General features: G+C 39.4%; 1 protein-coding gene across 1 annotated transcript in view; it reads left to right on the forward strand.

The window, feature by feature from the left end:
* The window catches only part of tafa5a (TAFA chemokine like family member 5a), a 116815-nt gene that overhangs the window by 37098 nt on the left and 53065 nt on the right, over positions 1-26652 (forward strand). The window contains exon 2 of the mRNA XM_042511512.1: positions 5140-5289. Within this exon, the coding sequence (XP_042367446.1) occupies positions 5140-5289 (150 nt within the window). The remainder of the gene's footprint in view (positions 1-5139; positions 5290-26652) is intronic.

Below are 26652 nucleotides of genomic sequence, written 5' to 3' on the forward strand. Positions count from 1 at the left end.
TGCCACATGAATCCATCTTCTGCCACAGTCAGAGCTTTCATTTCACTCTAGGGTGGCCACACATACATTTTAATCAGCCATTTGGCTGGCCAAGCTGACAACCGCTCAACAACAGAAGCTGATAAGGGTGATGATAAATCATAGCGCCACTGGTACAAGCTTTTGGTTTGTTTCTGAGAACACCTGCCAGTTTCAGATTTTCCTACTATTCATGAGGCTATCCCAGGAAACAGGATTACTGTTTCCTCTCTTCACAGTCCAATTTCTTCACAGGATGACTGTGAAGAGACTGAACTAAATCTTGCATCTTTTGTGTATGTAACATACTATGCAATTTTAGTTCTGCGCAAAAATGCAGAAGTTGTATTTTGGAAAATATGTCTGGAGCTGTGAATTCTGTATTATTTTTTCACCTTTTCTGCAGATCCCTTTAGGCCAATGGAAAGAGGAACACTTTCTTGTGTTGCTGGGGTTTGGTTCAGTTTTTTTTGCTTTGTTTGTTTAGCTTTGCTATGTTTAATAGTGGCAATGTACGTGGTATCCCTGGCACTGTGCTCTGGAGGCAGAGCCACGGGGATGCTTGGAGCAATTTGTTTTAGAAAAGAAGGAATGGAGTCGACTACTGCTTTATTGGAGGACTGAGACCAGCTTGTCCTCAAGTTCTCTCACATAATATTTGGAAAGAATGCAAAACACCTAGAATGCTTACAGCTGAAACCAACTTGTTTAAAACTCGAAGTCTCATTTGCAATTCTCTACAGACCTCTATCATTCCAAATACTTGAGATTCACAGCCTAAATATTGAATACAAGAAGGGCGCAATATATTCAACCTGTTTGGGGAACTTGAATTGTGAGTCAAGACTAGATAAACTCGATATTTAGTACTAGCTCTTTTAGCGTGGCTCCAGGGATGCCAATGTCGGTCTGTCGGTTGGTCGTTCAGTCCAACACTTTGGTTGGGAATGAAGTATCTTAACAACTTTTGGGTGGGTTATCAAGAAATTTCGTACATGCATTCTTGGTCCTCAGAGGATAACTCCTACTGACTTTAGCAACCCCCTGACTTTTCCTCTGGCACCACCAGCAAGTCACAGTTTTTAATGTATCCTATGAAATATTACATTTAAATGGATGATTTGAGTGGATTTTCATGATTCCTTGAGGATATATCCCAATGACTTTGGGTGATCCTCTGGCTTTTCCTCTGGCCCAACCTTAAGCTTGACAGTTGTGGGTTTGAGTAACATATCTGACTGGTTTTGAGTAAAACTATTAGACTAACATGAAATTTGGTATGCTACTCAAAGGATGAATTTGAATATTTTTGGTGACTCCTTAACTCTCTAAGCTGCCATGACTGTAGTCTCATAGTCTTGATGATTAATGACTGTGACCAAACTCTATAAAGCACGGCATTTCAAGAACAAGTTATGCATGTTGCACAAACTGAAATTAATTCAGCCATACAATATGATTCAAATATGATTTGCCATGTGCCTTGCAAAGTAATTATAGCAAAGATTGGAGAAGAAGCAAAAAGAATACACTCACAGTGAGTCACTTACTGAAACATTAAACTTAAACTTCTTATCCATGACATGGACCTATAAACACAATGCCATTAGAAAGATGAATCGATCAGCCTATTAATTGATCAGTCAGTCAAAAGAAAATTAATTGCCAAGTATTTTGATAATTGATTAACTGCTTCAGTCGTTTTTCTAGCTACAATTTCAAGAGTGTGAAGTGTAAAAAATGCTGCTTTTCTTTGTCATTTCTGAAAGTAAATGGTACAAATTTGGGTTTTGGACTTTTGGTTGGACAAAAGATGCAGTTTCAGGATATCACATTGGGCTCTGGGAAATTGAGATGTTCATTTTCCACATTTTTTTGGAAATTTTATAGACTAAACCATTAACTGTAAAAAATAATTGGCAGGTTATTCAATAATAAGGATAATTGTTAGATGCAGCCCTAGTTGCAACTGAAGTATCTCATGAAGAGGGGCACAATTATTTTATTTTTGTGCTGTGTTTAAAACTGTAAGATTCTTTGTCATCCCCATAAAGAAGTCAGTGCAGCTGTATATAAGAAACATACGTTGCAAAACAACATGAAAATTAAATTAATTCATTTCCCCTGCAGCTACAGCTGTGACAGTCTATGTAAGGCCCCTGTTTGTTGTTCTTCTTTTTTGAGTGGATGGAGCTCATTAATTGCCTACATTTCATCAGAGAATCACAACGTCAAATAAGCCAGTCTTTGAGCTTGTTGACTTCACACATGGCACCTCAGCGCCACAGCGATCTGCACGATTGCATAAGACATTCAAAAAAAAGTCTTTTCAGCTTCTTGCAATGGAAGAGCTCCAAAGGAGAAGGAACTGACAAAGAGAGGAAGCAGGAAGAAGGCAATGAGGAGATGATCTGCAGAGGTGGTGGGTGGGGTAGGATGCAGGAAATAAATGCACGCACATATACACATAAACCTATTTTTACATGCGCGCACAGGAGCTTACATGACAAGTCATTATCCGGCATCATCCAGAGAAGACTGAGGAGTTGCAAGAGGGAGTTAAGTGAGAAGGCACGAAGGAGAGAAGAGCAAGCAATGTAAAAGAATAAAGAAGAGAAGAGGAAGAGGAGGGGAGCAGTGGAAGTGGGTGGTGAAGGTGGGGGGTTCAGTCTTGATCTCCCAAGTGCAAAAGACATGACAGATTGGATTTTGTTGGCATGCATTTCCGAGCAAAGACAGCTTATGTTAAGAAATCTCTGCACATTTGTAATCACTTCCCCCCTTATTCCTTTTAGTAGAGTTGTATTTATAGATGCGTATATATACCACTAATGTGTGGCTACTAGCTATAGAGGAATCACTAGAGACAGAGATGGCTAAAGATTAGTGGTCTTAATATTGTGAATACATTTGTGGCCAATTTAATTGCCGACTCGCAGTTAGTGCGTTTACTTGTAAATAAACTACAGTTTTACTCTTAGCATTTTTTTTTCATGAAAAGGAATAAATTAGTATAAATTAACTTATTGCTACTGTCCAGTGAAAACCATGTAGTATATTACGTATGATTATGTGGTACTGTACTGTAGTTTCGCAACTTAGTATGTCTGCGTAGGGCAGGAGGGAGGGGAGGCAAATACAAATACAGAGTTTAACCCAGGAGACCGCTGTTTGTGTCCTGTGTGAAACCAGTGTGACACGCTTACATCATGCTTTGCACTTACTTTAACACAAAACATGATGCTAAGCAGATTTGTAGCCTAAACATAACAGTTTGATTGCGTTAATCGCATTTTAGAACGTGTTTTACCTAGGGGAAGCCGTGTGTTACATACTGACGCCGAAGGATGACTTCGGCGTTGTTGTCACACTCCAAGGGACCTGAGAAAGCATCTGTATTTAAAGACTCGGGATAAAAATGTCAGTTCTGGTGGTGGTGTATCAGTGCATCGTTTGTGTTGTATGATTTTTTTCTCAAAATATTCCCATAGCAATACCAAAACTATAAACAAAAAAGAGAGAAAAAGAAGAAAAGTTGCAAAGGGAAAGAAAATATAAATAAGTAATTAAGGATGGGAAATCTGAGTTCAGAGAGGCAATCCATATTTACTGAAGTGGCCTAAAATGTATGTTTTTTAACCCTAAAAATACATTTAATGAGGAAGATTGTGTATTTATTCTTAAACATGCACCTTAAAATTGGCTTCATACTGTATGCACACAGACATTTTCTCCATCTGTGCCCATGGCCACCACAGTATGTGGATGAATCCTGATAGATCCCCATTACCCCGGGTGTGACCCCTCACAGCTCAGTTCATTAAGCCAGCCACCCAAGTGTTCGGGACTCAAGTCCAGATTTAATCACAACTTCCATCCCCTTGCCAATCACAATTAGATCCTGATAAGCCTCTCCAGGATGGCACCCGAGGGCCTCCACACACAGACAAAGGTTAATTTGCGAGCAGCAAGGGCCCGGCTACGAGGCCGAAGGTCACCTGATTGAATACATGGAGCATGTGTGTGTAAGATGGGGGGACTTGGCAGCAATTACAAAGTTCATCAGTATTCATGTGTTTCATTCTTGGCTAATGGGCACTTTACCTTCAAAGAGGTGTGCTGATAGGATGTTGCCCTTAATGAGAAATAGCTTGTGGGTAGTCTTTAGGTAACTGAAATTTAAAAGTAATTTCCTCATTGTCTTCTATAGTCCCTTCACACATGTAGTCACATCTGTGAGCTGCTCAGTACCACGACAGTGATCCTCGGAGCACCCTCACTGGAACTGTTCAGGGTTAAGGCCGTCAAAGCTTGGAGAAGCCACGGCTCCTTGGACATAAATGTGAACATTCAAAAGGATATTCTCACTGGTATTGAATATAGTTTAAGTCTTTTGTTTGAAATAGGATTATGTTGTTTTTGTATGCCTTTCACATTTTCAACCTGGTCATTAAACTGAAACTGCAGCTTTTGAAAAATGAAATAGCAAATTATACTGCCAGAAAAGAAATATTGATTGATGAGAAATGAAATGCACCCACACTCAGTTCACTCAGTATGTCGTTCCAGCCTTACTTATCCTGGTGTGACCAGTAGCTAATGTTAGCTAATTAATTGGAGCAAACTAGCGTTTCGTAAATGTCAGCTGACTAGCTTGTTGCTAGCTTTTTGTGATTTTGTGATAAACTCAGTACAATGTCAGTTTGTGATATCCTGACTCTACTAGGCTGCTACACTTCATTTTAACATGTCACGTGTCATGCCACTCGTTGCCAAAATGGTCGCCGTTAAGCAAAATTACAGTCTTGCTTTAACGGACAGGCTGTGTTCAAATTGTTGTTTATGTTCAAGATGAGAAAGAATGCTGTTGATAAATACAGAAAAAAATAATAAATGCAGAGCATGTACTTGTTTTAGTGGCCCCAGTGAGATCTACTCCCTAGATTTCGGTAATGTTTGTGCGGTGCCAATTGGGCTCCAAAGGATTATGAAAAATAACAGAAATACACCACTGAACAAGTGACAGAATACAAATTTAACAGAAGAGACAGAGTAGGTTATTTTGCCGTTTATGATTTCATCTCTCTGACCTCGCATTCTGTGGTGCAATGTCATTTCCAGGCCAGCTGGCAGCGGGGACATGTGAGATTGTGACGCTGGACAGGGACAGCAGCCAACCACGGCGGACCATCGCCAGGCAGACGGCCCGCTGCGCCTGTAAGAAGGGCCAGATCGCTGGAACTACAAGAGCCAGACCTGCCTGTGTGGACGGTAAGAGGAGGAGGGGCAGCCGGGGGATCCCAGCTTAGCTCGCTTACTTTAAGGGGCCACTTGAGTGAAAACTACTCAAACATGAGTACATTTTTCCCTGAGGCATATCTGACTTTTACATTGGATTATGCCGGTGTTGACACATATGAAGAAAATTGAGTGTAAAAATCAGCACTATCAAAGTGTTGAATCATGTCATCAGGGCAGTTAGGGGTTCGGCTGTTTTTAAGAAGGGGCTTAAGGTGGATAAACCCACAATGTGGAGCAAAGTGGATCACAGGGCTGTCTTTGTGATGTTAGCAAAGCCTGCAACAAATCAATTTACAGTTGAATCATTTTTAAAAAGTGGCTGCAAGGGGGTTTATAAATCCCCCACCAACAGATGGGCTCATATTTCATGGAATTGTGTCACTTGTGGTGTAGTATCTGCCTTGTCTGCTTTTGTGTTGCTATTACCGTTGTTAGAGATTGTTTAGAATTACCCAATAACCATTTAGTTGATTAACAGAAAATGAATTACAACTATTTTGACAAATGATAATAGTATCAATATAATTGAGTATAACTAAGTCTTTTTTGTTAAATTTGTGTACAGTATTATAAGGTAAAAAATATCAGTATGAAGTAAATTCCATACCTTTGGGTCTTGGACATAGGCTGTATAAAAGTAATGGACGTAGCCACTTTAGCATCATCTATTGGTTTGTGACTGTTTTGAAGTCTCAAATTCACCATTTCAGTCAAACCATCTTGGTTTCTGGAGTGTCTTTGGCTGTGGAATGGATCTGACTGAGATCATACCTCGCAGACAGCCTGTCACTCAAAGCAGCTCATCCTTAATTATGCATAACTTTGATCCTCAATGAAATGTTAACAGGTGAGGGTTGTCATGACTTGTGAAATTAGCTAAAGCCAGCCTCAAGTGGCCAGCTGAGGAACTGCAGTTTCTGCCACTGCCACATTGAATTCTTTGGTTTTGGACTGTTTGTCCGGTAAATCACGCGATTGGGAGTTGTCACCTTAGGCTCTATGACAATTTTCACTGTCTTCCGTCATTTTAGATTAAACCAATTATAAATTACTTACAGAAATAATCATAAAAAGATATACAGTTAACATAAATTAAGCAAATTAAAATAATTATATCTACTTTACTTTTTCAAGGCAATCGGTTTCCAAGATTACTTTATGCAAGATCAACTTCAGATTTTACAGTGAGACATTGTAAATTAATTTTTTTTTTGATGTTGTGTCCACCATTTTCATAGCTTTTGGATACTTGTTGCTCGTGGTCTTACATCTGATGGCTACCTTTTTGTAAAGCCTGACCTCACCTCAGACATAAAAAAAAGAAAATACAAGCAAAGGGCAGAATCTCTGCAGAAAAACACTGCCACAGACTTTTATATGAGTTCATACAATGTTTTTTTTAGGCAAATCCTGTATAGTAAACCTTTAATATTTTACTGTATGTGGATAGCTGAAAGGAAGCATCTCATCAGTTGTTGCTATGGCTTCCTCACATATATGTAACAGTCTCCACGAGAACTGAAAGGATCTTCAGATGGGGTTAAACGATGCTGTGACTTTGGGTTTTCTTACATGTCTTTATGACATCTCCATTGCCATCCCACTGTCTCTTAGGGTGTCTGTCACCAAGTCTCTCTCTCCCATGATGTGGCCTCCAGCCTGGGGTGGGAGGAGAGGTTATGTGCACAGGTGAAGGCGGAGTAAACATCTCAGTTAGTTAGGAAGGACCTGCAGTGAATTGTACCTTTGGATGTCTTGTTTTGCCCACTATTCGACTGTGCCTTCACAGTTGTGTCTCTGATTGGAGAGGCTGCCTATTCTCAGTGCGCTGTTTGACTGGTCTTACCTGCTGATCATATGAGGAGAGGGCTTTGTGGAAATGGACGGAGGCTGATACCTATTTGTGTGGCAGGCACAGATGAACGTGACATTTGGAGGTGTTCCTCAAATTCAGTTTCTTCTTTTGGCCAAATTGCTTCAGGCTGAGATTTGTACTCTTCCTGGAGCCCTATAAAGAACTATCTGATCTTGTAGACATGACCGCATGCCCACCTGTGCTGTGGACACACTTTGCTGTCCTTACACACGCCTCCTTTGCCAGTGAATAAGTTGTATGGATGCTGCATAAACCCACAGTGTCCAGATAATATCAGGAGGTATTTGTCACAACGTGGGCTCCGAGGAGCACTGTGGCATTTCGTGTGGGCTTGATACTCCTCTTTTTCTGAAGAGAGCTTAGTCTTATCGTCTGACTTTTAAGAGACATGCGAAGGTGGACGGCAGTTGTAGAGATTCGCAGTGCAGCCAAGTACCTGAACGAAAATAAAATTAATGAAATAAACCAGAAAATTATACTCATATAGTTGTTTTGTCAATATGAAGATTCATATACTAAATAAATGGCAATAAAATTGTGCAAGTGCTGCCATAGACTCAGGGAAAGGCAAGTTTATTTGTGTACATTTCACAGACAAAATCAATTCCAATTGCTCGACATAATGCATTTAAATGCAGGATAGAGCAATAAAATGCAAATAAAACCATTTTAAAGAAATTGAAAAGATAAAACAGAGAAACAGGTAATCGACAGGTAATAATGATGATGTTAATTTGGACTCTGGGAAGAGTTAGCAGACTACTACCAGATGAGCTGAGAGGCTGAGAGGGTTGATATGCTAATAGACAGCCAGGAATGTATTTTAGTCAAAGTTTTTTGAACATTTTTGTTTATTTTTCTTAATTTAATCACATACAATACCCAACCTTTCATTTGACTCTAGATGTTTGTGATCCAGAGAATGTAAGGAGGTCTAAATCTCATATGCAGTTTTATTTTACGTACAACAGTCGCCTATAATCATAATCATTCCCTGTAAATATTTTATTTTGAAGTATGGGGGACAAGTGGCTTGGTGGTTATTTGCACAGCAGTCTTAAGCAGCAAGGCACTGGGATTGAATTTCGACCTGTGTGTGAGTCTGCTGGGTTTACCCTGAGTGTTCCTGATTACTCCCACAGCTCAAAGACATACAAGTCGATTGGAGACTGTACAGTAGATCACTCATTGGTGTGAATGTAATTAGGACTACAAACTGGCACTGACAGACAAATTCACAATGAATAGATTGCGGCTGCTGATAGTAATGTGAACTGTGCAACACTCTCAACTGCTGCGTGCCCCATCCCAAGGTCCGATTCACAAAAGATATCATGTTAATGATATTTCAGCACAAACATGGCCATAAAGTTTAAAGCAATTTTAACCTTTTGCGTCCTCAATTATCGATGCGATAAAGTAAAAATGTTGCCTTGCATCAAAAACACATAAGGCCTGACAATGGCAGAGAGAAAAATAAAACTGAAATTTAGCTTTAGGTCCAAAAGCTGTGTGTCATATAGGCCAAATAACCCAGTACCAAGTAGTGTCAAAACTTCCCCAGTCAAATTATACCTGCATTGGATCGCTTTAGTACACAGATCCAGAAAATAAAAGACTATTTGTATGGTTTTACTTGCAGCTAATCACCAAGTGTTCTGAGCATGATGTATTTGATAGAAATGGCAGGTCACTGTGCTGAGTTTCCAACAAAAAATGAAGGAAAAACAGTTATCAAATGAGATACTATTTCTGTGGGTAACATTTAAAGGGTTCTAATATAGGAACTTTTATTGTAATTTTTTTAAGAATACCCAAACAGGTCTTGATCGACGACGTGCAGAGGCATGCCTGGCATGACGAAGCCTTTACCTGGCTGCCACTGCTGCTATCATGATCACTGGAAAGTCTGGGTGCGACACCCCTAATAAATGCACTTCAGTTACCAACATCTTTTGATGCTTATAATTTCTCAGTAACTGCGTGTAGCTATTAGCACTGATCTTTTAAACTGGGCTGCTTTTACCTTCACATTTGCATAGAAAGGAGCCAAATGTGTGCATATTTCCTTATATAGATACGTAAAAATGCAATGGCATTTACACATTTTTAAATAGATCACAAGCAAACCAAGACGCTTTTTGCCTGGTCGGATAGTTAGCTGTACATTTCACCCCTTGATGGTGCGTTTTTAGTTGTTTTTGCAGTTTAAGCAGCTATTCAATGCTTTTGTGAATTTGCCCATAGATGTATTGTTAATCCATAATTAGTAGTTAGAGATGCATATATGCAGTTACATGGTGTATACCTACCACTTGGCAGGAAAATTTACCATATATTAGAAAAAAAGTAATTAAGTGCAAATACTGTGAGTTTTTAAGACAGTCCCTCCCATGCAGTGAAACAACCTGAGTAAGGAGAGAGCAGTCTTCAGGATAAACTGAAGGAACAAAAGTCTTTGTGGAGTCAAATTGATGAGAACAGATGAAAATAAAGTCAACACAATAAAGCGCACTCAACTAAATGTATTTAAAGGTGTAGAGTGTAGGATTTAGTGACTCTGAGCGGTAAGGTTGCATTACTGAAATGTCTTCTGTGTGCCAAGTGTGTAGAGGAACAATGGTGGATGTAAATGGACTGGGAGTCAGTGTTTGCTTTGTCCATTCTGGCAAAACGACAGACTTTGTTGGAGAGGATGTGCTCTATATATAGATACAACAGCTCATTCTAAGGCAACAAAAACACAACAGCTTTTAGTTTCAGGCGATTATACACTAAAAAAACATAGTTATAAATATTATATGCAGTATCTGCCAACAATGCCTCTATATCTAAAACACTGAACCTTCAAGTCCAATTTTATGGTACTTGCACTTGCAGTTTTTCCATCTTTTCCTGCTTCATACTTATAGTATTTTTTCATTTTGCTAACTAAATATATTCAACAACCACTAGTTACTTTGCAGATAAAGATTAGGATTTTCCACCTACCTACCTATGCATAATATTTAAAGCTAAATCTAATATTTGGTTTTGATAATTGAACATATGCATAGACACAGGTATTTCCGCGTATGCATATTTTTCTGTCAGATTGCAATTTATCATTTCCTGGCATGTTGTCACATCAAGAAAAACCGACCCACACCCACGCATGCACACCCTTATTGCTGTTCATATTACAATGTCCCACAGCTTGATATTATTGCCATGCAAATCTGGGAATGCTTGTCTCCACAAATGCAATCTTATTTGTTTATTCAGACTCGGGCTCTGCTCTCTTCGGGGACATCCAAAGAGAGTGAGAGCAAGAGAGAAAGCTGACATAAAAGACCCCAAATGCCACAAATGGGATTTCAATCAGTTTTAATCTACTTGAGTCCTTGAGGTCTGCTCTCTGTTGTAATGTGCCTTTGCCTTGGCTGACACGATCAGTGTCCTTCATGCTTCAGACTCTGCATCACCACGCATGCAGGATAATCCATAGCTCCATCAGCAGACTCACCTGGCTTCCAGGACAGTATGTGGTAATGAAAACGGAGAGAGTGCTGTAGTGCCGTTGATCCTGAAGTGTCACTCTTTGTTGTTGTGCATTTCCCATCTTCCAGATGCTCTTTGTGTGTTTATTGCTTTGAGGAGGTGAAAATGGGAGATAAGCCGTTGACATGATAAGATTTCGGTAGCTGCGCTATTTGATGTGCGGGTCCATAAGGAGACTAGCTTGGAAAAAAGACAACAAAACCTTCCCAAATCACGTCTCTGCGGCACGAAATGCTTTAACTCTCTGACCCCTCTTTCTTTCATTTCTTTTTTTTTTATCTCTCTCGTGCACACTCTTATAGGTTTTCTCTCTCTACTGTATATCTTCGATGGCTGTACCCGTTCAAGGCCTATATCGCAGCCTAGTGTTGCATAAGTACACCCTCTCTCATCTGCAATTTCATGCTCTTGAGCCTCTTTACCTTTGTGCTTGATGACTTTTAAGAGAGCTGATATTGATTCTTATTAGGAGGGCGAGAGACCGAGAGAGGCTATTAGAGAGAAACAGAAAGTAACCCACTCGTGCCGGCTGCATAGTGAAAGAGTGACACAGCTGCAGAGGGGGGCGACTCCAGAGACGTGGAGGAGCTTGTTGAGGGTCACTGGCTGCGGCGGTGGCAGTGATAGCTCAGCGGGGAGTCCCCGCCTGAGGTGACGTTGTTTGTGTTTGGTCTCCTTTTGCCGGAATGCTGACATTGACGAAAGCCTCAAAGGTGTCCGGTTTTAAGAGGCTTAGGCTCACAAATAATACAGTGTGTTCATGCTCGTTTGTGTGTGAAAAAAGGTGAGAATGATACACTGACACACATAAGTGGAAAAGAACTAAGTACATTTACTCAATAGTGTACTAACTACATATTGAGGTTTTTGTAGTTTACTTGAGTTTGTCCATTTCATGATTTTCTTTTTTTTTGTACTTTTTACTAAACTACCTGTATTTTGGGAAAAAAGGTACATAGCAGAATAAGATTTTTTTTGTTATCATAAACTTAAGCAAGGTGATAATTTTGCTTTTTTTAATTACTCAATTGATGCTGCAACTTAGTCCTAAAGCCTGCAGTAACTGACTTTTGTGGCCACTTGGGGCAGCAAAAACAAGTTGTAACTGCAACAGTGACATATCAACACCTCATTAGCAAACAGTTTCCTTTTTTACACATAAAGCACTTAAGGGGCAACATTATCACTCATTTCAGTAGTAGAAGGAGTACTATTTCTGGCCACCCATTCCAATATTTACTCTCTTTTAGCTCTGTTTTTGGTCTCTACCAACTACCCAGGGAAAAATCTTGCTGTTAAGTTGCAAAATGCTCCATTATGTTTAGCTGTTAGTGGCTAACTGAGTTTATCTGGAGTTCTATGTTGAACAGTTAGTGCAGTGGCTTTTTAAGGTTGTTTGCTTTTTTGAAAAAGACACTGTGAGTGGGAATTGACCAAAACAGTAAAAGTTGTGACCAGAAGAACCAAAACAATAAGCTGAAAGAGGCTCCAGTAAATTACTGTGTAAAGCCTTAGCTTTGTACAATTCTGCAGAGCTGCAGATTCAGTGGATAATTCTCTGTAGATTCATAAATTTCACATAGTTTTTACGTTGTCTTTTGATACATTGTCATTGTTAGGGCTGACCCGAATGCTTGAAAGCATTATTCATTATACATCAACATTAATTATTTTTAGTTACTCTACAACAAGGACATTTAAGGTTAGTGATTGTTAAATGACTCCGACTCGCTCTCATCTGTCATCAGTATCAGCAGTCCAGTAATACTGAAACTGTGATTGTTTGACCATGCTTCACAGATTACAGATACACTAGCAAGCTGTCAAAAAAGTGAAGTGGCTGGAATAGTGGACCCCCATAAATTTGCATAGGACCCCCAAAAAGTTTAGTGCCAGATATGCCAAAAGAAACTGGCTCGCCATAATATTTGCTTCTCACATTATTTTAGCTGCATTGACATAAAACTAATGTTTTTTAAAAGCCTGACTTTATAACCTTTACTTGAAGACTAGATTTATCACTGATATTTCTCACTAAAGCTTCGATGCCCAAAAGCTGATATTCGGAACAGCCCTAGTAATTATGAAAATATCAATAATAACATTTTAAAAGTTAAGAAAAAATCTGACAGAGCACTAACAATATTTCACTTATTATGAATGCAATTTACAGTATTTTCTTAAATAGTTTCATTGTTTATCATTCCTAAGCAGCAACCTGCCTCAAAGTTTCTTCTTTCAAGCCACAGACTCTTATTTCTAGAGGGTTTTTTTTCAAAATAAATGAATTAATTAGAAAAAAAATGACTGGACTTTTCACTTGTTTTAAGAAAATAAAGTTTTTTTAGGATGCAAATATATTCAGAAATATCTTCATGAGATTGTGGGTTTAGCAGATAAACACTATAGAGAATAGTTAGAATTTGCTCCACCTTGACAAACAACGAGATACACTGATGCATCATTAATAATAATCCTATATTATCTACAGTTTGTATGCAAAACACATCACCATCAAATTAGCCTTTTGTCTGCCTACTGAGTACTTTTACTTTTGATGCTTTTAACACATTTTGCTGACAATATGTGTGTGCGCTTTTTAATGCAGGACTTCAGCTTGTATTTTTCTGGTGTGGTATTGCTACATTTATTCATGTAAAGGATTTGAGTAGTTAACTCTGCTAACACATAACTTGCGTTGTCATATCTGTAAAGCTGCATCGCCAGCTATGAAAATCACCCTCATCCCACTAGACACACATCCCTGGATAACTTGCAGATGAGGAGTGAATCAGGCGGTGATAGAGACAACAGTATGCGTCAGGCTCAGTCTCTGGGCTATTAGACAGTACCAGAGCTCCAATCACACTGCATCAGCCCGCTGGTTTGATTTGATCCAGCGAGAAAAGGAGGGGGCCGCAGTCTGTTGGGGAAACATGTCATGTCAGCTCCGGCAGCGAGTTAGCAAGCTAGCCGCTACCACAGCGCTGTCCAGAGGGAGCGGGGACTGGAAAAGATGGTCCAGTGGTAAATCTGTAATGTCCCTCCTTCTCACTATTTTTTTGTCTTATGGCCTTTTTCTTTCTCTTTCACACACACACACACACACACACATATACACACACACACACACACGTATGGCGCAGGCTGAAGACTGATGACCACGGGGCTGCGGCCTTGTCAAACAGAGAGGAGGGGGAGAGGGCAGGCAGATGGGGACCGCAGCCTGAGGTGGGTTGCTTCTCCTTGGGTGTGCTGGTTTGGAGGCTGTAGACTCTAAACTGGAGCGGGGCACAAATCACATGGCGCTTTTTATATACAGATCACACCCAGGATACACAACCCGCGACTATTTTGCATCCTGTCTTTTCTCATTTGAACTGGCGTTGTCGACAGAATACCATTTTCCGACTTCAGAAATCTAGAATTTGTAATTCAGTGTTGCTTCAATATCCAAACTGGCATTATAACATCTTTAATTTCAGTTTGATTGTTTGTCTTGTGTTTAAAAACATGGAAACCTTTTCCTTATAATCTCAGGATCATAGTAGTTTTTCCAGCTAAAATATGTTTTTTTCAGTTACCACATATAAGATTTAGTAAAAGTAAAAGTAAGTACAAATTTTTATTTTGGCATCAGTGTGTTGTAAATTTAGCTCGTCTGTGTCGTTTCTATGCGATGGACCTCATCTGTCAGCATCCTGTTGACTGTGAGGTTGCAAAATGCTTTTACCAAATAACCTGAACTGAGAAAAACAGCAGAGGTACGGTGATAGAGAGAAAACTAAAAAATATGTATAATATCGTCAGCAAAATAACAAATGGAAACCATTTCAAATTTTAGTGCCAATGTATAATGTAGACTGAAGTATAAAATACTGCTTCCACCTACTGCAAGAGCTCAGTCCTGCTGTGACACTGATGGTATAGGTTAAAAATAAAAAACTTCTGCAAGAAGGAACTTTTTTATATTCCCTTTGTGAATTAGGTCAGAGAATGAAGTGTCAGAGTGAGATGAAGAAAGGTCTGGCTGTGCTTCCAGGCAGTGATATTTAGAGATTCCCTTCTTTACTGCTGGGTTTTTAATTTAATAATTTATTAACAATAATTTATGTTGTATTGTTCAAAAGCCAAAATTTGTTTAACTTTTATGTTGATCACCCACTTTTACGTGTGTTTTTTTTTTTTTTTGCATTTCTAGTGGTAGGCATTTCATTTAAACAAAAGTAGGTAGTGGTAATGTTTACTACAGTCATTGTGCTGTTTTCTGCAACTAAGGGACTGTTTTTTATGAAAGGGGAGTGGGCGGTACAAAACAAGGGAGGCGCATCAGATAATTTTTCAAGCATTAGGGAGGGAGTTATATTTTTTGATTTGGCTTTGAAGGGACTCTCAACTTTAAGTAGTTGTATTTTGTATTTATATAAAATAACCTCTAAACCTCAAAACCCAGAAGTGGATTTTACAGGCATGTTTTCTGTAAAAATCTCCAAAATTACACCATTTATCATGGCCAGAAACTGTAATATATGGCTATTTATGGTGGATGGAGTGTCACTCGTTTTCCCCAGTCACTTGGGGAAGCTCAAGGACAAATGTTTGTAGCTCTAGAAAGGGCCTTAAAATGAAAGAACCACAGTCACGCTCCAACTCTGATAAAGAAGAAGATGAAGTACAGTCCCTAACTATGAAAAGAAAAATCATCAATGTCATGTTGGAGCCTTGCTGAAAGCCTATTTATCTTTAATTTAAAAAATTACAATTTTGTCCTTAATATCAATTCTTAAAGTGCGATCCAATGTTGATATTTTTCAAGGCAGTGTTTCCTAAGTTAGAAATTCCAGTTTTGTGACAAGACTTGAGGGTAGCAAATATAATTAGTGAGAGAAAATGGGATATGTATTATTTGTAAAAATAAATAAATAAATAAATAAAAACCATGAATAAAAAAAAGAAAGAAAAGAATTTGAATTTAATCAAAATTTCATCATGTTGCTTTTTTTTTTTAATCATTTCTTTTTATATCATAAAACAAGGTAATAATTTGGCAACACTCCCTAACACTGTTGTCTTTTCTACCTAACAGTGTTGTTTTTTAAGCCGCAGGAGCTCTCAGAAACTCGGAACTAAAGACGTTGCTGTTTCTCAGAACTCTTCTCTCCTTCCTCTCACACTCCCTGAACATTATTGAGGCAGATTGCTCCAACTGTCAAGTCATCGCCTTTACACGGTGTGAGAGAGAACGAGAGCCAAAGTTCCATACGAGTGTCTGTGGGTTTCTTTTTCCTTTTTTTCCCTTTTTCTGGGCACTCTAAATTTTTGGAAATATTAATGCAGAGCTCTCCCTCTGGAGTTACTGATATCAAAACAATTTCTTTGTGGGTTTACACACAGAAATACTGAGCCAGTTTGTGTTTTTTTGCAGTATGACAAGCAGAAATATAATACAAAGAAAGCCTGTGTTTTCCCCGCAGGGCGAAATAGCTGACGAGTGGCGCACATTAGCATAAAAATAATGCAAAGTGTCGTGCTTTGGCTTTCATTCGGTGGCAGAGTTACTGTAAGTTTTCCATCCATTAACCTTGCGTTATGTTGGTTTATTGCCCTCCTTCCTGCTGAGTTCCTCAATAATGAAAATCCATTTCACGGTTCTTTAAAAAAATGACCTTTTTTTGAAAAAAATTCTCATTAAAGGATCACTTCACAAACCAAATGTATATATTACTCGATTTTTTCAATAAAACACCTTAATCAAAGACACATTTATTTTGAAATTCCCTTTTAATATAAAGAGAAAAAAAATTGAGGTTATGTAAAACTCAACATTATTACAACCCTGCAGCTAACTAAGAGCACGTACTTCACCACGTCGTACTTTGATGCAGCATTTTTTCAAAAACAGATTGCTACCATTCCTTTTTTTTTCTCCAAATGATGGATGTTAATGTAGCCAAAGATGAAGAAGTAGTCTGCTGCATGTGTGCAGGAGTGATTCTATATGCATACATTGACTGTAAATATTTAATATCCCACATGATATAGTTCATACAGATGCCATAATGCATTCAGGCGAGCCGTTACCCTCTTTCTTAATGAAGCTGCATTATCCGCATATCCCCTTCTGCCTGGAACCCGTTGCGCTTGGCATTCATAAATCTACAGGCGCAAGGTGATGAAGTGGACCCAGGTGTTCCAAGGTTCTGAGTTGATGATAACGTCAGAGGTTATTGATGCCCCATTGTTGTGCATTTTGCTTTCTGTGTTTTATTATAATTAATCCGAGTGAAATGAAAAAGAGGCTTTTTTTAAAAGTGCTCGATAAGCGTATGGGAATAAAATTAAAAGCAGTTAAAGGGATAGTCCAATTTTTTTTAAGTGGGGTTGTATGATGTACTTATCTATAGTGGTAGTATTTCATATAGACATTTTCAGTCGACATGCCCCCAGTTTAGAGAAGTGCCGCCACAAAAGATAAGTAATGTACTGCTGTGGATGGGGGCCAGCAAAAAAATGTATTTTATCCACCTTAAATAAGGTCTCACCTGAACAAAAAAAAAATCAATATAATTTTAAGGATATGTTACGTAAAGACTACTGCTTCACCTTTCAGTCAGACAGCCAGTTTAATCAGGTATGCCTTTCACACCTTCAGTTCCCCATGTATTTTTTTTCATCAGACTCCATTGAAGAAAACTATCATTTTAGCTCACTGAACTCAGGAGCTGCTGGTCTCCCGCTGCTTTGATTAGTTAGTTTGTGTTATTGTGTGACTTTGGTGAATCGGAATTAATCCTTTTTAATACTAAAGTCACACAATGAGACAAAAAAAATAACTGTTGGGGCAGAGGTAGATCAGCAGAGTTTGGCTTCAACCCTTTGAAACCTGGATTGACATCACTTTTATTGTGCTGCATCCAGATACCTTTTAAAAGCTATATGACCCTTTGAAAACAGAACAAATTGGTTTTGGTTTCTTTACTCTGGTACAAATGTGTGGGAGGGGGCAATGACTAACGGGGCAAGAAATGTCCCACAAATTGCAGGAAAAAAAAGAAGAAATTTGTTTTTTTTAAAAAAGGGGAAGATTATCAGAAATCGGTTGGGGGGTTCACGTGACCCCCCCCGAAAGAAATCCAAATAATTTGCCCAGGTTGCACAGGGTTAAAGAAAGCTATATAATTGTGTCATTTTCCCATTGGAAATCAATGTCCGACATTAAGCTAAAGTAATGAAAAATATTCTTAATATAAGGTGCAGTAAAAGTAATGTAAGTTTTTTTTTTTCTTTTTTATGTAAGACTTAGGTAGCTATAATAAGTTTTGTTGCAAACTCCTTCAGTAGATTTCTTTGCTTCCACGTCTCCAGCCTGCTCCTCCAAACTGCAGGCATGCTGACTGAAATCTAGTGTTTGTGATATACTGTTTCTGGATAAGTGCCCCATACAACCCCACTTCAAAAGATCTAAAATATCTCTTTAAAATACCTGCATTCACCCGAAGCTCTCAGACACTTTTTCCTGCTGCTTTTATCCTGATGCAGAAAGTTACCTAAGCAACCGTGAGTCACTGGCGATTTTATTCTGGAGGGTTGGTAAAAAAAAAAAAACATTTATGTATAATTCTCACTACGTTCTGTGCTGGTTTAATGCCAAATCATTCAGCTGAAGATCAACTCGGCACTAAGTGTTCATGAAGAGGGATGTTGGCTTGGTAGATTGACTTCATGTGCCGCGTCTGGCTTTCAAATGAGCCATCAGGCCCTTGTGTTGAAGTATTACAGAGCTCTTCATGGAGCAGGATTCTCAGCAAGGCCAGCGCACCAATCACTTGGTAAGCCCATCAGAGTCATCCTAACATCTCGGCCGTATAAATCCTCAAGAGCTAATATGTCTCAGCTCAGCTGTCACTCACTCCCCGCCTTGTCTTTTACATCCTCTCAGAACACACATGTAAGCACTTACTTATAAAAGCACATGAATTAGGGATGTGATGGCATGAAAAAAGGCAGCTTCTCCCCTTTTTCCCTCATATTTACCTCCTTTTTCTCTCTTTACATCTACATCTCTGACACCGCCCCCTTCAGCAGTTGAGGGGTGGCGAGGAGGCCGGCGCTTGACTTTTGACTCTGCACACCGCAGTGTGCTTCTCCTAAACGCCTGCTGTCTGTCCTCCCCGTTTCCCACTAGTCCGCTCGCCGGCGCTGCCGTGCTTGATGGCCCGTACTCTCCCCCTCTCCACCTCGCTGGTCTAATTGGAAGAGAAAAGTTCTTTCGCCCTGAACGCGTGTCCAAGGGGCTATGTCTGTTCGCGTGGCTATGGGCTATGAACAATTAATAATTACTGCTTCTACGGACCCCCTCAGGGCCGAGGCTACAATTTAGAGCAGAAGGAAGGCGTCAAGTCAGTCTGGAGTCTTAACTATTGCTGAAACATTGTGATTGCATAATGGTTAAACTGTCTCTTTGCAACATCTCTCTCTCTTTTTTTCTCGGTGACCAGTTGCTCGCCTGCTAATCCAGCAGTGTGGGTATTATATGTGTGAATATAACTGAGTTTGGGCATTTTTAGGTGTCTCTTTCTCATAGTGGCTACATAATTTAAATAATACATATAATGAAGTTAAAATTATATAAAAAAGTATAAAAATGAATTTAACCCTGCTTGGTTATTCTGGATGGAGTTAAGTCAACATTATTTTATATGAGAGAAGTCATCAAAAATCAGTCATAGAAGCACAATAATAGGATGTAAAAGCAACAACAATTAATATGCAATAAACCCCATATAGATCCCTTGACAATTCCAATTGATATGACTTTTCTATGATGTCTAGATTTAGGATTACTGTCATCAAATGCACAAATTGGTTGAATGTCAAAGAGCCAGAGTTTTCCATCATCTAAAGTGGACTGCAGCAGAGCCACGGCCCTTTTATTAACAAGCATGACCGACGATGAGGCAAGGAGGAAGTGCAAGGCACATTTTATCAGATTGTTAAAGTTCATGACTTGTTTTTAAAGTATGTTCAAAATAATTGAGATGTAATTAGGTTGTAATGCTATGAGATTTTAATGGTACGATAACGATACAGTAGAAAATATCGCTCTATCTCTGGATTACAGAATTATCATTATCTGTTACGATAACCCTTAAAGGAATGAACAGAAGTTTTTTGTTTGGTTGAGCAAATGTTTTTCAACTATAACTGAAACTTGACAACAGTTTTAGAAATGGAGGTATGGGTAAAAAGTTCAAATTCTCTGTTCAGCTGCATTTTCTTTTTCAATACTGTAGATAAGCAAACATAACTATATTCTGAACAGCTTCACACAACAGAGCATACAGTTAAAATGAAACATGTTGACTGTTTACATTTTCATTAAGGGACTCGAAACATTGTATGAAATCCGTGGCCAGGCTGTATGATGCTTGTTTTACCTTAGTTGACTTCTATTCATCAAGCAGAATATAAATCCCTGTTGGTTTTGCTATCAGCAATTGCTCTGGCTGACAACATCATCATACTGAATCTTAACACTGAGATACTAAAGGATAAATTGAAGTCTAAGAGCAAGGAACAAAAATATGAGCGTGTTGAACAAAAACCTGAGAAAATTTCATTAAATTATGCAGTTGCTCATGGTAGCTTGTGCCACGCAGGTCATTCCTGGCAGCAGTCTTAAGTAGAAATAATGAATGCTCTGGCCAGGAACCAAATCCAGCATGCATGTTGTTTCTTTTAGGGAGTGTCAGTCCTTCAAAAAAAAAAATAAGCAAGACTGTTCTGCATCTTTTTGCTATCATGTTGGATAAAAATGTGATTATAAATATCAATAAAACTGAGGTAAATTTACAGCACAGGCTAAAAAACTAAGAAAAGGGGAATTTTTTTGAGGACTGACACTCCCTAAGAGAAACAACATGCATGCTGGGTTTGGTTCCTGGCCAGAGCATTCATTATTTCGACTTAAGACTCGTGCCGGGAAGGACCTGAAACATTGTCATCTAAAGCATTCCCGAAGACAATCATCAAAAACCGCTACAATCTCTCCTTGCCATACATAGATGTAAATATTTCCCTTTCTGGCAAACATCGAGATGCAATTTGTAAAAAGACAGCTTGTTCTTCAGCACTTCCCTGTATTTGTCTAAATGTCAGTCCATGACGGAGAAACATGTCTGTGCTGGATTGCAAGGAGGCTTTTATTGCCAGTTCTTGATGGAAGCTCGGATGAGGTGGGCCAATCATCTCTGGAGTCTACTCGCCATTTGATGTCTGCTTGTCGGCTGCCAAGGAGGGCAACGAGCATTCACTCACTCATCCGCTCACTCTTTCACAGCTCCGATCCAAACCCACATGAGCCCATCTGGCACTGAGAGAGAAAGCGCTTTCCCTTTTTAACCCCCATTACTCACGAGGTGCTGATTCCATATGATGGGTGTCGGAGCCCTGCAGTGTACATCTCTTCTACTCTCCTGCACTCACTTATCTTCCTTTCATCTCTGCCCTGTGATTACAGTTACTTTTCTTTAAGTGCCCAAGGGAATCAGATGGTCGGGGCATGTTTTTTTTTTTAATATTTTTTTTTTAGTTGGACGTATGGATGGATGGACGGATGGATGGATGCAGGGGACACAACGTGATGGACCAGCAACATGATATTACAGCTCAGCCGGGAGTCAAGGATCTGTGCTAGCTTTGACTGCAGGGGACGTGAGGGGAGAGTCAATAGAAGTGGGGAAAGGGGAGGCGATCTGCACGAGTCTTTATATCTACAGTGTCAAAACACAAGCAACAACACAGTGAAAGCAATTACCCATTGCCTTGTATCAAGCTATTAAGCTCATGTTGGCTAATTTTCAGCACACTTGGATGTGCGCTTTAATGATGGAAAAAACAAGCTGCATTGTTTTTTCTTTTTTAACATATTTTTTATATTGTTGCATGAAATATGAAGAAACTGTGACTACAGGGGCTTTACATGAGTTGGAGGTTGCAGCAGTAGGAAGTAATTTGGTGTTTGGTGGATGTAAATATAACACGGTTGTGCCTTTTCTTTATCTTCCTCATTAAAGCGGCGGAATAACAGCTGCACGAGTACACTGGGCAACTAAAGAAGGAAGGCACTCTATTGTGACTGAAATGATAAAATGCATAATTAGGTAGTCAATGTTGTGTTCCATCTCTCTCTCTTCCCCGCGCTCTGTCTTGTGCTGATAGGTGCGACTCGGTGTTTCCTCTCCATTTTCAGAAATGATGTTGTTCATTAATGCAATGCAATTTCAGGGGCAGGGCTCCTCTCTCTTTCTTGCTGCCGCATTTTGTCTTTGGTAATTTACCTTTATTGGCTGGCTTAGCAATTTCATCTGAACATGGGTTCATTTAATAATGTATGCGTCTTGTTGTTGTGTACCGTTCCAAACCCCCACCTGTAATTGCCGTGCAGCTGGGTGCACTCGACCGGGTAGATGCACCAGCTGAATGCGAGGACTCAGCATGGAAGGTGGAAGGACAAAGAGAGAAACGGAAACAGGGATAGAGGGAAAAGTTTGGTATGATTGCCCCTGTCTGGAGATGTTTAAAGTGGCGATACATTACCTTAATTGGATTAAATAAAAGTTTTGTTTTTGCGGATAAAATGTCTGTATCATAAGGTAGAAATTCAGCTATCACAGTGTACCAAAAAAGGTTATTTTCAGTCAAAACTCAATGACAGTTTTTTTTCCACATTTATTCATTTGTGGCGGCTAGTCATGATTAAAATATCAGTACCACAACATATTACTTTTATAATTTTGGAGCTGGATGATTCATTAGGAGCTTATTTGGCCCTGGCAGTTGTGCTGATGGTTACAGTAATGTTGTTTGTATGACAGTTACAGGAAGCTACCTGACTGTCCTCACTAATGGTATCCAGCTGACATACGGGCGCTGGGCAGCCGCAGTGCCTCCATGGGTGGTTTTAGGGGGTTTACAGTTGTCATTGCAAAATGTAGAAATAATATTGGCTATCAGGGACCCCTTTTCCCATTTTTTTTCTTGGAGGCCACAAACATTAACCTAGTCTGCCTCTCTTGACATTGCGTTTCTAGTGATGTGCATAGGTTCACCATTTGCTCACCTGCCAGTTTACAGAACTGCCATGGCTATGGCTATTTTCTCATGAATTGTACCGTAACATCTACTGGAGACGCACTGAAAAAAGCATACTGAACTGTGTTCTCAGTGAGTTGATGAAGTGATAATACGTGTTATGAGAGGTGAAGCCACAGGGGTCCACTGAACATCCTACTTTGTCCCCGCCATTTAGCCAGATAGCTGATACTATAAGCTCAGACTTGTCTTGTGTGAGACAGACAGACGGAGCAGGTGAATTAGTGTGAAGACTTCTGTGCTCTTTCTGTGCTGAAATAGCTTATTAAAAAATCTACTTCGTTGAAGCATTTGGTGCTTGACAGTGCATAGCTGTGTGGGAAAGGCTGCATTTTTTTTAATTATGTGCAACACTGACAGCTTTGCAGGTGGTACAGGTAACATTATAAAACTTAGTGTTATAGTGCCAGAAATGGGACCCGTCACATGAGTAGCGGAGACTCTAGTGAGTCACTAGTTTAAACGATGAAATACAAACTTTATGTGTTTTCTTAATTTTCTGTATGGATTCAACAGCCAAATTATAATATGTTACTTGGGGAGGTTTACGTGTGCTAGTGGGTGGATTTTGTTGTCATTGTAAAGAGTCTGGCATTTTCTCCTTCGTTTCCAGTCTTTATGCTAAGCTAGACTAACCAGTTTACGAATACACGTCTTGGCTGAAACCAGTACCTTCACAGAGTCTCCAAATTGTTGTTTTTACATGTTGACTTTTTCTTTGCTGGCACGTCAGATTTTGTTTATTTATTTATTTATGTTTATTGTTTTAACCTAAGTTATCCAGCTAACCAATATTCATTTCTTGGTAAAGGGACCAAAAACTTCCTGGAGTCTCCAAATTGTTGTTTTTACTACCTGCTGCTACCTTTGGTAGTTTTTTCCCATTTTCCATTCTTTATGCTAAAGTAAGCTAACCAGCTAGCCAATACACATTTCTTGTTTTTTATATTTTACCTTTGGCACCTTCCCCCCTGTTTCCAGCATGGATGTGTTTCAGGGAAGTTGGTTTCTAGTCTTTAGGCTCAGCTAAGATAACCAGCTAGCCAATACATATTTCTTAGTTGGGCCGAGTAACCTTCTTAAGTTTCCAGATTGTTGTTTTTACATGTTGGATTTTGTGTTGGTTCAAATTATTTTTATTAGTATTACAATTAATCAATTAAGTAATTAATTAATTTATTTTTGTTAAATCTTTGGTAGCCGTTTCCTCCTTTCTTCAGTCTTTTTGCAAAGCTAAGCTAACTAGTTGCTGGCTCCAGCTACGTATTTACTGAAAAAAAAAACAGTAGAATTGTGTCAGTCTTTTTCAATTTTGCCAATCTTACCACTTGGCAAAACTGCAAAAAAAATGTTTCCCAAATTGTTAAACAATCCCTTTAATGTGTGTTAGTTCATCATGTGAGTCTGCTACTGTTTATATGTGCCCTGTGTCCTTATCTGTGCCGTGTGTTTTTTAATGTGCGCGTGTGTGTACTGTCCTGAAACCCGACTGCAGTCACCCTCCGCTCTCATCTAATTGTTCTGCAAAGCCCCGCGAGGAGGACTGTGGTCACAGTTGTCTTTGTCCTTGGGTTGGAGCACCACTGGCTCACCTTGCCAGTAATAAAAAAAAAAAAAAAAAAAAGCACCAGGCCTTCTGTTAAGTGCGCACAGACATAAAAATGTGTGTGTGTGTGTGTGCTCATGCCTTAGTGTTAGTGTGTCCCTCTGTAGGAGGACAGACATCATTATCCCCACCCTTCACACCATCCTGTCGAGGGGACCTTTTAATCTCCCTGTAAAAAAATAGAATAAAATCAGATGAATGGAGTAAAATAGAGCCCCTCCCCCTGTTCCCTGGGCATCATCCTCTCCTGTCGAGCTGGGGCAATTTTTGTAAGAGCCAGTTATGGGACATCACATGGCCAAAATAATATTAGTATGGTGGTGACAGGCATGTGAAGGCAAGATGAATCTAGTATAAAAATAAAGGCAAATGAATACAAATGGTGTCTCCTTTCACCTAGAGGAGGGAATAAATCATATGTGGACTAATGTGGTGTGTTCTCGCTCCCTCTCTCTTTGTCGCCGTCACACACACACACACACACACACACACACACACACACACACACACACACACACACAATCTCTTGTTCTCTTTCTCTCTTTTTTGTAGCCTTTCATTCTCCGACTCACTTCATCTGATTAAGTTAGCAACAAAGTGTCCTTCTGTTTTAATAATCCTCTCAGAGAGGTGAGAGGGAAAGCAGAGGTATTTACTATGTGTAGGTGTCAGAATGTCACTGTGGAGAAAAGCAGCAAGCCTTTGCTATCTCACTCTTATAAGTGGGATGCCTGTGTGCAATGCTTTAAGTGTGTTTGTTTCCTCGATTCTTTTCTGTGTATATGCCTTTATGTGTACTTATGTGGTCCTCCAGTAAGTGAAGAGCATACACGCACAAATAAACCTTTCCAATGTCTGTTGAAGTACTCTCCTGCTGTAGTGATAGTGTGAGTAATTCAGTGCTTTTAGAAATAATTGAAACAGTAGTTTCCATTTTAACAACAGAGCTGCCATCTTGACCATCTCTCTGCTGTGGGCTGTTTTCTTGCTCATAGTGCCTTATTCCACCAAAACAGCAGTGTATTTGTGTTTTTTCGGTGATATACTCCTTCACCATTGCCAGTAGCCCAGTGTACACGGCTTTGCAGTAAAAGAGTATGTATTTTTGTTGATGTTGTTGTTTTCTTGGTATTTTTTTGACCTTTTTTTCTGGGTAACATTGGGGTAACATTCTGTGTCATAAAAAGTGACAGGAAAACACGGTTAGTAAATAGTTGAGAGCAGCACGGAGCCCACTGAAAATGTTACCTTTGTTACGTTTTCCATCTTTCCTGTGACTTATTCATTCTCTCTCAAAAGTTTGGGCCGACAAAATATTGAATGCTGCTTGGACAGAGAAAAACTGTATTTTGTGGTGGTGTGTCATTGCATTGCAATGGAAAAGGGGCATAAATTAGCACATCCAACCAAATGTCATATTGCCATCATTACTGATTGGAGCTGGAGCCAATAAGTTCTTTTAACTACTGCAGAATAATTTGACTCAGGAGTGAGTCCAGATTGCAGCCTTTCCTATTAAATACAAAAGCCAGATGTGAGAGTTAGTGGGGGGTTTTTGTCCAGTGAGCGAGAGGTAATGGTCTGTGTCTTTGAGAAGATTTAAACCAGATTAAATCCTGTAATACTGAATTCTTTCATATCAGTTGAAAATATACTGTCCCTAAGTTCAACAGCACAGATAAGCCAAATGTAGTTTGTGTAAATTAAGGGGGGACAAAAATCTGTTTTAACATATAAAAGATTATGTCATAGAAAATGTGTAACATCTGTGAGGAAGCATGTAGAATTGTCACAAAGAGACAGATAACTGAAGCAGAAAGCTAAAGCTCATGAAAGCTAGCCACTGCAAATCATTTCACACCAAAGGCTTAACCAGGGTTGAACAAGCATTGATTTTGTGTTTGAATGGGCTGACCCACTTGACTTTGTGACCCGAGAGTTAGATTGGACAAGGGTTGAACCAGTGTCGACTTCTACATGAGTGGCACACCACCAGGGTCACTAACGACTGCGGGCAACCACGAAAAAATAATGGCTAGTCTGTGAGATGGATCACTAACTTCATTGTTGTTGGGTTTTTTTACGTTGCAGTGGCCTAAACAGTTCATTTAAGGTGTTGAATTTGACATGCTGTTGTGATACCAAGGGATATAACAGT

Source organism: Plectropomus leopardus, chromosome 22 (assembly GCF_008729295.1).
Source record: "Plectropomus leopardus isolate mb chromosome 22, YSFRI_Pleo_2.0, whole genome shotgun sequence".
Classification (NCBI taxonomy): Eukaryota; Metazoa; Chordata; class Actinopteri; order Perciformes; family Serranidae; genus Plectropomus; species Plectropomus leopardus.